At 45.2% G+C, this 11558-nt stretch overlaps 2 protein-coding genes across 2 annotated transcripts; one reads left to right on the forward strand and one right to left on the reverse strand.

Moving 5' to 3' along the window:
• Positions 1-2092: 2092 nt before the first annotated feature.
• Positions 2093-8664, reverse strand: LRRC42 (leucine rich repeat containing 42). The gene is made up of 8 exons (XM_061451175.1): positions 8578-8664; positions 7233-7720; positions 4961-5092; positions 3860-3978; positions 3410-3498; positions 3212-3325; positions 2978-3062; positions 2093-2582 (listed from the first exon to the last, which is right to left on the reverse strand). Exons 2-8 carry the CDS (start codon positions 7703-7705, stop codon positions 2326-2328), a joined length of 1269 nt encoding a protein of 422 aa, XP_061307159.1. The 5' UTR covers positions 7706-7720; positions 8578-8664; the 3' UTR covers positions 2093-2325.
• A 166-nt stretch (positions 8665-8830) lies between these two features.
• Positions 8831-11525, forward strand: IFT25 (intraflagellar transport 25). Its single transcript, XM_061451177.1, has 5 exons — positions 8831-9022; positions 9381-9487; positions 10145-10213; positions 10776-10819; positions 11302-11525. The coding sequence occupies exons 1-5, from the start codon at positions 8925-8927 to the stop codon at positions 11407-11409; spliced, it is 426 nt and encodes a 141-aa protein (XP_061307161.1). The 5' UTR covers positions 8831-8924; the 3' UTR covers positions 11410-11525.
• Positions 11526-11558: the final 33 nt, after the last annotated feature.

Consider the following 11558-nt stretch of genomic DNA (forward strand, 5'->3'; position numbering starts at 1 on the left):
CTTCATAGTGAGCGCTCCTGCGAGGCCAGGGCTGTGATTTATGGCCCCAGGTTAGGAGAGAGGAAGCAGGGACTCATCCTGCTCTGCATTTATGCCTGTGAAGAGACTACCTGAGAGAGGCAGGGGAAGCAGCAACAGTCCATGGGCAGCAAGATGCAGAAGCCAGCCTGGAAACAGCCAGGGATACAGCAGGGGGCTTGATAGATTGAGCCTATCTGTTGAAGGGTGAGTCCCCTCCTGTAATTTTCTTACTTACTGCCTTGCTCCTGGTCAGCGGGGACTGTGTGCCTTACAGAGAGCAATACACAGAGATCAGTAGGTTGAGGCCACAGTAAATGTGTCTAAGTCTTCCTAGAATAAAATTCATACAGTGGTGTGTTTAAAAGAGCAAGGCTGCTGAAAGCAAGAAACCTAAGGAAAGGAATGATTGCAGCAGGGGTGAAGAACAGAAGGAACACAGTGCTCTAGAACACCTCTTCTGAAAAGGAAGGGTGTTCTGTATTGGTTTACTACCAAGCCTGTGAACTGGGCAGACTGTTGATGTCAAATCACAATGTGCCTGTTTTCCAGCTCAAGGCATCTGCTCCCAGCTGCTTTACTTGATGTGGAGTATAGGACTGTGAGATGTGCATCTCTCCATGGTCTGATTAGCAGATCTCCACAGTGGTGGAGGGGATACTAAAAGCAATCCATGGGGGCTGTGGAACCACAAGCCAGCTGCAGGAGGAGGGTTATGTTTGAGGGCCACGCTCATCTTCCTCCTTGTTGAGAGGCTCTTTTGCTAAGTCACTACTAGTGCCATTATTTGTCTCTGCAGAGAGCTGATGCAGTTGTCAGTGGAAGCTATTAATAGACTTGTTTCTGGGGAAAAAATGTAGGGCTGGAATGCAAGTCTGAGTGTTTTGTTTGTGTGTAGTCCTTTTTTGTGAGGAAAGTTTAGCAGTAAAAGAGCAAAGAGAGAAAGGGGGTTAGTTTTTTATGCATCTTTGAGATGAAGACCCTTTTCTTGGCCTCTTCATGATTTCCAAGGATGTGTTGCTTTTCTTGTTGCCAAATTATAGTGAACAGCAGTGTAAAAGGAAGATACCTTCTAAATAAGTACTAATAGGGGAGACCTGTAGTAAATTCTTGGCCTTGCAGCCTAAAAACAGAATGAGGTTGCTCTCTTCAACTCATGGGCATTGTGCACCTCAGCCAGTTTTGATAGAAACACTCGGAGCAGGAATTTGATGATCATAGGATCCCAGGCTGCTTTGGGTTGGAAGGGACCTTAAAGCTCATCCAGTTCCAACCCCCTGCCACAGGCAGGGACACCTTCCACTAGAGCAGCTTGCTCCAAGCCCCTGTGTCCAACCTGGCCTTGAGCACTGCCAGGGATGGGGCAGCCACAGCTTCTCTGGGCACCCTGTGCCAGCGCCTCAGCACCCTCACATGGAAGAACTTCTTAATATCTAATCTAAATCTCCCCTCTTTCAGCTAAAAGCCATTTCCCCTTGTCCTGTCACTAACGACAGGATGATAAACACACCTGAGTCACTACAGCTGTACTCCTGGCCTTGAATGTCTCGTTTTTTTACAGCAAATATGTGTAATTCGTATTTGAATGATAAATGTTCCCTGGTTTTAGGTAGGGGAGCACGGCTGGTATACTTCAGGCACTGAGAATGGTTTTTAAACCACAGAATGCTCTTACATGCAGTGAATTCACTTATAAGGGAAACTTTACTCCAACTGCGGAGTCTAATCTCTATAATAACCCAGTTTCAATTTTCATTTCCTGGGCTAAAATGAGAGAGATTGGGGATTTCTGTTCTACTTCAGCTTTCTGGAGGGGTTACTGTCTCTCTGTCTCCCTCCCCTGGGGCCTGTGCTTATCCTCTTTGCTTCTTCCCTTTGTCAGAGCAAAACCAGCACTACAGGCTGAGGTTTATGTTCTACCAGCACTACTGATGTCCCAGGACACTTGAGGAGCTCAGTGCAGCTTCATTTCAGATGAGCCACAGTGGTTAGTCTTCTGCCCCTTGGGATGCCAGAGAGGAGGAGGGATAGGACCAGCTATTTTGGGAATAATAACCTCTGTCAGAAGAATGAGTTAAGGATGACAACAAAAAGCTTTATTTGAAAAAATTATTATGTATTGAAAATATACAGTAGTATCATCAACCTTCTCCTTGACTCTCCCCCTCCCCAAGCATAGGTTAACCCACAAGCCCATCACAGCAGCCAGAGTTAACAATACCAGTCTCCTTTGTTTCCCCCTCTCAATGTGCCTAAATTCTGTCATCAGCAAGAAAACAACAAACAAAAGACCCACTTCTTTCTGACTCAGTAGGTATTTAACAAATCCCAGTCCTCCACAGTGAGGCACAGATGCTTCTGTTTGGAAGTCCTTTCTCTCTCTTGTTCAGCCAAAGCTCTTTTTTTGTTGCTCTTTAATTCGTGGCTGCCCACAGCCTCCTTTTTCAAAGGTAAATGGCAATTTGGAACTTTTTCCTTATAAAACTGCAAGTTTCCAGATGCTTTTGTTTCTGCCTCCACCAGTTTGCATTTGACTACTTCCTCTATTCTGTGTGTCTTGCCATCTGCAGGAAAAAAAGAGACTATTAAGTTTAGATTTGGGGGAACAGCAGAGTGACGCTGTAAAATGCATACTTATGTCACAAATTGTTTTGGCCAAGCCAACGTGGAATGCTGACTGCTTTGCTGGAATGTACATAGGGAGAAAGTAATACTTGTATTTTGGGCTTTGAATTTTAAGGGGAAAACTCAGTTATGATGTCACCATGCTGTATTTTAAGAGTCTGTTGTACTTTGATATCCAGTGGCCTAACAAACGAAAGAACTCAATGTGGTTACACAAGTGGCTGAAATTTTACACCCCAGATACTATTTGAACCAAAAAAAAAATGGAAGTATTGAAATGTTTCTTGTCAAAAAGAAAACAAATGAACTTTGTGGTCTCTATGCAGTTACATACAGAAGCGCAGAGTTGCTGCTCTGGATCTCAAGTCGTCTTGTGGTTTGATGGCCTCCATAGCTGCCTGCTCCCACTGCAACACAGTCTGAAATAACATAGGAAGTTAAAAAGCTTCTTATAAAATGTACAGAAGTATCATTGCAAACAACTCTATTTCTTATTCTTTCATATTCAGGGATTTAATGATCCATAAGGATGATTTTTAGAGAGTAAAACAGACTTAAACCCCCATACCTGTTCTGCCCATCCCTCTGTTTTGCAGTTGCTATGATCAAATTCTTTCAGAGGCACTTCTGAGTGGACCAGGCCTATCTGCATTTGGAGCCGCTTAATGACAGCCTTAACATCCTAGTGAAAAGGGAAATAAAGTGGTCAGAGGAGGAGAACATTTGATTACACTTGTCCAGTAAACTTAAGATGCTTTTTTTTTACCTTGAGACCTGTCCCAGAAATGTCCAAACAATTCAATTTCTTGAAAGAAAGAAGGTATCCAATTCCCACATCTGTGATTTTAGGGTTACCTGTAAAGGTCAAGTGAAGTGAACTAAGTTGCAAGATGTGGAGAAAGATGATCAGAATACCAAGAAATTATTTGTCCCAAAGGCTAATATTGGCTTTGGCCATTTTTTTGGTAGTATACTTCATGTTTTGAAAGTGAGTCACAACTGACTTTTTCCCTCTAATGATCAAAACACAAGTATTTACAATCCCAATTCTCAAACTGCTAACAGTATTTATGTAAGTAGCAAGTGACTGAGGCTGTTGGTGAAATCGGGGTTCAGTACTTGAAATCATCAAATTAACTGTAGTCCTTCGATACTAAGGAATTGAGTTTCAGAAAGGATAGAGGTTGCTTCTAATATTAAACCATGCAGTACTTACAAGACAAGTCTAATACCAAAAGGTTCTCAAGTCCCTTTTTCAACACTCGGACTGGTGCTGTCATCCTGCGAAGGCCTGCATCTGATAAAGAGTTGTCTTTCAGGAGAAGCTGTTTTACACTGGGAGGAGAGATATAAACAGATGGTTTTTAGTCATTAGATTAGACAGTTTTGCAAAATGTCCTAAAACTCTGTGCCAACCCTGCAGTCTTCTTTGATAATGATAGTAAAAAGTAATAAGAAAAAAGCTTGAGTTAGCAGGACTGATAAATACCTTTATATTGCCTCTGCTAGCTCAACAGAAGCACTTACATGACCAGCTATTCCCAGAGCTCAGGGACAAACTGATCCTAGCACACAAGCATTTGCTTAAAGAGACAATAAGGTTCTTTATACACTCAAATTCTTTAAACCAAGGCTGCCAACCTCAAATCCACTCAAAACTACAAACAGAAAAATGCGTGGCAAAATGGGAGACAGATTTGGGAAGAGATACAGCAATGATTTTTAAGTAAGCAGTAAGGTATTATGATACAGACGAACAAAAACTGGGAAAAACAACACTAGTATGTTCTCCAAAGAACTTCAAGGCAAAATCTTAATGCAAAATGCACAAAAATCTTATGGTAACATAGCATCTCCTAATCAGCAGTCATCCTGCCTATTGATTTCCATTAATTGTCTACTTTTCAATCTATTAACTAAATATTCAACCGCCTGCCTGTGGAAATCTTCATCCGGAACATGGTTTGGGTAAAACTTTGGCTGATAAAGTTCCCTCTTAAGAAAAGGAAATAAAAGTGTAAAACTGTTCCAAATATTTAAGATGGAGCTTTCACCTGGCCAATGGAAGTGATAAAAAGTTGATTTAAAACCATGAAACAATTGCATGTTTGTAGGACCTTTTACAGCTCAGTATGTGCTTTCTGTACAACAGATTCTGTAGTCTGGTTACCTCAGGAACAGGCTTTATGAACCAGAATCTTTAAACTCATACACTGCTGCCTGTGAAACTTCCCTTTAAAGCCACAGCCTGATTCTTTGAACTGCTCAGCGACAGGAAAAGACAGTGTAATTTTTAGATGTGTCAAGAAGTCGGTACCTAGACAGAGCCTCTTTGGTGAGATGTTCCAGCAGCTCGTGTTCATCTCCAAGTTTACAACAGGAGAGATCCAAACATGTCAGCTCACGGAAAGACTTAATTTCTTCTAGCTTTTCAGAGATAACCAGGTATCTGCAGAGAGGAAAAAACCCCAAAGCTATCAGCGTTCAGGCACATAAGAAGGCACCTACATCCTCAAGTGTCGCAAGCATAATGCAGTCATTTCTACTAAGTACCTGTGTGGAAAGTCATAGAAATTACCCTGTTCTCCTACCTGTTTATGCGCAGCCTGCACACAACACATCTGAATTCCCAATCTTCCCCTTGAACAAATGTCATTGTTTTGCTTTGATTCAAAATATTGGCCTAGCAATTAAGACTTCAATTTGCAAACATCACCATTAGGGACTTCTTTACAGATTATTGTTGTATTATTTTAGAACCATGCAAAATCTATAGTCTAATTTACCGTAAATCAATTTCACAAACTGCTCTTCCTCAGTATTTAGCAAGTGTGTAAACAAACCCACATTCATCCAGGTTTAAAATCTACTTCAAATGTAGCAGCATAGCTTGTCAAACAGCAAAATCTTGCTTTTTATATGAATAAATAAGATACTTCACTAGAGACAGAAGGTCCTACAAGACACCTGCAGGACTCCAGCTAGAGCTGTGACTACACTCCAGGCAATAGTTACTCAGTGGGTTATTTTTTTAGCTGTGCTGGCTCCCTGATCTGATTCACTCTGCAGCCATGCAAACATCTGTGCTGGGACTATTCAGTAGGAGGTTTAGAGATGGAACAAACCACTAAAGAATGGCATGCATGAGTATGCAGTTAGAAGCACGTAGCAGTTACTACCTCACTAATCTCCCCTGCATTTACCTCTTATTGTCCCCTTGGCAAGACAAGCCCCAAATTCACTGATCTCCTCTGAGTTTACCTTGTATCATCATGGCAAGACATGTTGTGCCTCTTCACTGCTGAAATGAGGGGTCCTGACTAACCTGATCCCTCAAGGAACACCTCTTTGGCCATGCAAATAAAGGGACTTTAGTATCTTCCCACTGCAAGCATACCTATGAAACTACCCCATCAATTCCCTTTGCCAGGCAATTCAGCAAAGCAGAAGGCAGTACATATAATCAGAGCATGAGCCGGCTCTTGAGAGATACTATTAGCTCAAGGGGGTTGTCAGGAGAAGAGTGGGCTCTTTTAGAAACAAGATTCATCAGAAAATTGCCTTGATACCTTACTTGCTGGATTTCAAAGACTCAAATCTTAACTCAGCTTTCTGTAACAGCAAAAGATGCCAGAAGTAACTTCATTTCTGAATTAAGCCCATAAAAAGTATCTGTACTAGAGATTAAAAGGGAATAAGTTTAAAAGATGAAACAAAGGATAATTGACCTTGGCTCAAACATTCCTGCTGTGCTCAAAGCACCCTTGGCACTTCAGATGAATATGCCTGTACTTTGATTTTAAACCGAATAAACCAGCCCTCTTTCAAGTGCAGAGATGGAAGATAGCCTGGTTGTATTACTGGGAAATACTTCAGCAGAAGCAAGGCTTCAAAAACATAATCCAGTTTTCAGCTTGGAAAGACTCTCTCCTAGCGAAAGACAATGTGGGCATTGAGAAGATGGGAAAACTGGTGCTGGACTCTAATCAGAACCTCGTTAAAGCATGTTCAACATGGGCATAGGAGCCATAATAAAGTAAGGTAAACCCTGCCTGACTTCAAAGCCTATAACTTACCTACAAGACTGTATCTTCTTCTGAGCCCCCAAAAAGAAACAGGATGGTAAACAGTAAATAAACCTCCCTTGCAAGGGTGTATTTTACCTGCACAGTCAGCTAAATGTGTTGACATGCTTATAAACAGCAACTACAAAAACATTCCATGAAAAACCTGAGAAGGCATTAAACACAGATTGCTATGGAAAATATTATGGTTAAAAACCAGCTGCAGGTTTAATCCTGCACATGAAACCCCCTGTTAGTTAACATGGACATAGTCCGTTACCTGTATTATGATTTGTACCTTAGAATGAAACCAGCAGCTGCACTTGAAGGAAGGGAATGGGACCAAAGGAAGCAAGCACAAGAGTCAGATAAGGCTCAGGTCATTTCATTAAAATTGGGTGATCACAGCTCAAGAGATTGTTTTTTTAATTATTATTATTTTGGATAAACTAATTTAAGGCAAACTTTAAGTGTGCCAGGAAAAAGCAGCAGCAGATGACAACATTTGTTACTGAAGACACTCACCTGTTCCTCAGGCATAATGAACACAGCACCAAACTGCCATACGCTTCAGTAAACTTCTGCAGAGCTCTCAGTCCCGTTACTGGTTCTGTGAACTTCTGTCTTGCCTCCGCGGCTGAAAAGAGCTTTTCAGCAATCTGCTCTGGGAAACCAATCAAGGAGTCAATGTGATCAACATTGTCAGAAATGTAACCCAGCACCAGGCTGAAGAGAGACTTGGCCGAGTAGCGGAGGTTCCCCTCCTTAGTGTACGTGAAGATGAAATGATCAGTCCTCTGCCTCCGTGCCCTATCATCCTCCCTGTTCATACACAGCTCCACTGAAAATCCTCTGGAAAACAGCCTAAAAGGTCTTGTTTTGGAAGTGACATGCTGTATGCCGCCTGCACCCTGATTTACCACATGCAGCTTCCCATTTTCACGCACATAGATCGGCCCAGTATCCAAATGGCTTTCTGAGTGGAGCCAGTAAGACATTCCCCTCGACCAGCTCTGCGAAAACAAACCGTAGGTAGGTAAGGAACAGCCACAAGAGGAAAGACCCCAAACCCTGGCATCTCTCCCTCAATGCCCCGAGCATGGTCATGTAACCCTGCAGTGTGAGGAAGGGCAGGCTATGTGGAACAGGGGTGTGAGCCGTCTGCCATTAAACCACATCACCAGCCAAAGGGGAGCTGAACCCAGAGAGGGGAATGGCATTTGCTGTGGCAGGGCCCTGCTGCTCTGTGCTCGGTGCCCATCAGAAGATCCCAGCCCTATACAGGCAAAGAGGGGCTCTGGGGAAGCAGCCTTCAGAGCTTGGCCTGGCTATGCTGCAGGCAGAAGGGAGGAAGGGAGAGGGCAAATGGCTGACTGCAGCAGGGCAATGGAGCCTGATGAAGAATCTCCCTCCCTGGGAGGTGGGCAGGCTCCTGCTGCCCCTTCCCCACCCGGAACCGAGGGGTTTGTGAGCAGGGGTCCTGGTGGGAGGAGGAGGGCGCAGACCCTGCCATGGAGGGGGCCGGCAAGGGACGGGATCCCGTCAGCTCCTACCCTGCGGGGCTGGGGGCTCCGGTCCTGCGGGGCGGGAGGAGGTCGGGCCCTGCCTGAGGGGGAAAGGGGCGCTGGAGGGATCGGGCCCTGCCCTGGGCGGGCGGCGAGGGGATCGAGTCCACCCCTGAGGGGGCGGGAGGGGGGTCGGGTCCTGCCCGGGGGGCCTGTGAAGGGATCGGGGTGAGCTCCCCGTGACCGGCTGCAGCCAAGGGGAAGGGTCCCCGCCCCGCCTGGCTCCCGGTCCGCCGCGGCCACAAGGAAGGCGAGCGCCCGGTGCCCCTCTCCCCGCCGGAGCCACCGGCCCGGCCCTCACCTACCTGCCCCAGGAGGGGCCGCCCCGACGCGCCGTCAGCCGGGCCACGGCTCCCAGCTCCCGCCGCCCATCCCGCAGCGCCCGCGGGCGGCGGGCGGAGCCGCGCCGGGGGCGGGGACAGGGAGCGGGCCGGGGCCGGGGCGGCGCGGGGCATGCCGGGAGCGGCGGCTGAGGGGGTTTTGGGGTCCCGCCTGGTCTCCCTTTGCCTTGTGCGGGACGAGCTCTTCCCTCCGCAGCCTCCCGCACCGCCGCCGCCACGCTCCTCCCGGGGCCCCGTGCGAGGCTCCCGGGGCCGGCTCTGCGGGTGTCGCCGCAGCCGCCGTTGCCTGGTAGCGGCGGCCCCGCGCGGGGATGAGGGCCACCGACTGGTGCCTGAGCTCGGCGGGGGCTGCCCTGGTCCTGGCCACGTCCAGCGACGAGCAGCACCCTGCCGAGAGCGTCGTGGACGGGTGAGGAGGGCGCGGGGCGCTGAGGGGGCGCGGGCCCCGGCGGGAAGCGGCCGCTCCCCTCAGGGATCCGTCCCCCGGGGCTACCGGTAGCGCTGCCCGTCAGCGCCGGGCTCAGCCCCCACCAGGTTACCTCATAACCCCCCGCCATTTGTGAGCCCTGCTGGGGTGCAGGGCCTGGCCGGTGAAGTGTTAACAGCTCCACAGAGCTTGCACGTTGTCGTACAGGGGGTTGCTTAAAATACCCCAAATTAAAATGGGTTTGGATGGGGTTTTCTTTGTTTTCTGTGTGATGAATTGCTTTGAAGATGGTTCTAAATGGAAAGCTGCAGGTGAGGGGTTTGTCCTGTTCTCTCCACAGCAACTCAGAAACGTTTTGGACCACGACAGGCATGTGCCCACAGGAGCTCATTATTGGTTTTCCTAAACGTGTAAAAATCAGCAAAGTCGCAATCCAGAGTTACTTGGGTAAGGCTTTATGTATTGCAGCGCCATATGTATCATGTTAAAATCTCTGCCTTTACGTGAATCATCACAGTAAAGTGTCGTGTTACAGAAGAAGCCACTTTTAACAGGTTCTTAAAGATTTAGCTTCACAGAGCAATTGTCCTTCACATCCAAAGGTTTCCATAAGTAAAAAAAAGGATGGAAAACCTATCCCGCCTGCACTTTGTTCTTACAACACTTGCATTGAACACGTAACTGTTCTGTTGCACAGAGATGGCTGTTCTGATTTAATGAATAGGACTGCAGTACTGAATGATTTATTTTTATATGCTGGTTTTTATCATTTCATAGGACAGAACTCTTTTAGTCTTCCTTTTTTTTAAATACTATGAAGGAAAATGTGAGGTCTAAGACAGAAAGGACTGTTACAAGGTCAGAGCTTGGAGACGAGAGCTTGGCCATGAGCAAAGGCTACACAGAAGACATGAAAACGTGTTGTTTATCCAGCTTGGAACATGAGGATGGGGGTTGTGGCTGAGTCCTGACCCATAAGTTAGTGGAAGACTGGATTAGTTAATGCTTTTAAAGTGCCTTGTAGATGAAAAGTGGTGGAATAAATAGCATTATCAGTAAAGGATCAGAATTCGTGTTGATGCTTTAAATGTATATATGTTTTAGTGCGGACCTTAAGGATTGAAAGAAGCGTCTCTGAAGACCCTGTAGGTTTTGAAGAGTGCATTGAAAAAGGTAAGATTCTGAATCTGAAGCAGTGGGGATTCTATGGGAATAATGTTGATCCTATGGGAATAACGTGGATCTTTTTCACCGACTCATTTTAACCCCGTGTCTACCTGTTGAGTAGTCAAGTGCGGCTTGATGATTATTTTATTAGACGTTCACGTAATAATCACATCGAAGTGAAGTTTATGAATATTGCTGTTCTCTGTAGCAGTTTGGAGATGTAAAATGCTGTATGAGGGCTAAAAGCTCTGCTTGTGCACTGGCTTTTATGTTCCAAAAATTAAAACCAGACTTACACAGCATAATAGAGTGCTATTTTCCTGCATTGTTTGGCTGGTTTGTTGGTTTTTTTCACGTCCCTTGGGTGGCATTTTATATAACAGTATAAGGAGTGGGATATATATACACTGGGATACTGCAAAAAGTAGTTGTTCTCTTAAATCACCTTGTACAAATAAAACCAGAGAACAATTTCTGTATGTAGTTCATGGTCCTTAAACTCTCTTGAACTCTGAAGTCCAGCATTGCACACTATTCTTCATTATCTGCTTTAAAATATCCTTTCTAGATTTGGAACACACAGAAGGACAGCTTCAAAAGGAAGAATTTCCAGTGAGTATTTACAGCCTATGTCCGTAGTGGTTCATGAAATGGGATGTCTAGACTAGCTGGGGAGAAATCAAAACATGCCTTTATTTATGGTTATTGCTAAGTTGATGTTTGAGACAGGAATTTGTAGATCATGGTATGCAATTGCGCTTCCTGACTGCTCCTTTGTAGATTATGGTATGAAATTGCATCTGCCTACTGCTTGTAATCATGTGAAAGAGCTCTTTGCAGGAGCGTGGCAATTCTTCCTCTTTCAGTTGTTGCCTTTGAGGCTGCAGGATTTGGGAGGAATGGTACTATTTTTGAATTCCTGTCATCTCAAGAATCTCTGAAGCTGGCTGCATGTATTAAAAAAGCTTGATTTATGTGTGATTCGAAAACAGACAGAAGGATCTAGATCCTTCGGGGTAACAAACTTCTGCAAGTGTTGTTTGGTAGTTCTGTTACTACAGAAAATGCTATAACATCTTTTTTTCCTTCTACAGCTTCCTGAATTTGAAGCCACTTACTTGCGTTTCATCATCAAATCTGCCTTCGATCACTTTGTATCAGTGCACCGGGTAATAGCAGAGGGCGCAGCAGAAAACACTTAGGTCTGGCTTAAATTTGTACCTCCTATTTTTGTTATGTACAGAAGTTATATTTTGATATCTGTAGTGCAGAGAATATTTATCATTAAAACCTTGTATTAAAGTGTGTTTTGAAGGTATGGTTGTAGTTTGTATTCCCCACCGGATTAATG

This window comes from Pezoporus flaviventris, unplaced genomic scaffold, assembly GCF_033815535.1.
Source record: "Pezoporus flaviventris isolate CSIRO_AGI_PZ_B2104156 unplaced genomic scaffold, CSIRO_AGI_Pfla_v1 ptg000013l, whole genome shotgun sequence".
NCBI lineage: Eukaryota > Metazoa > Chordata > Aves > Psittaciformes > Psittacidae > Pezoporus > Pezoporus flaviventris.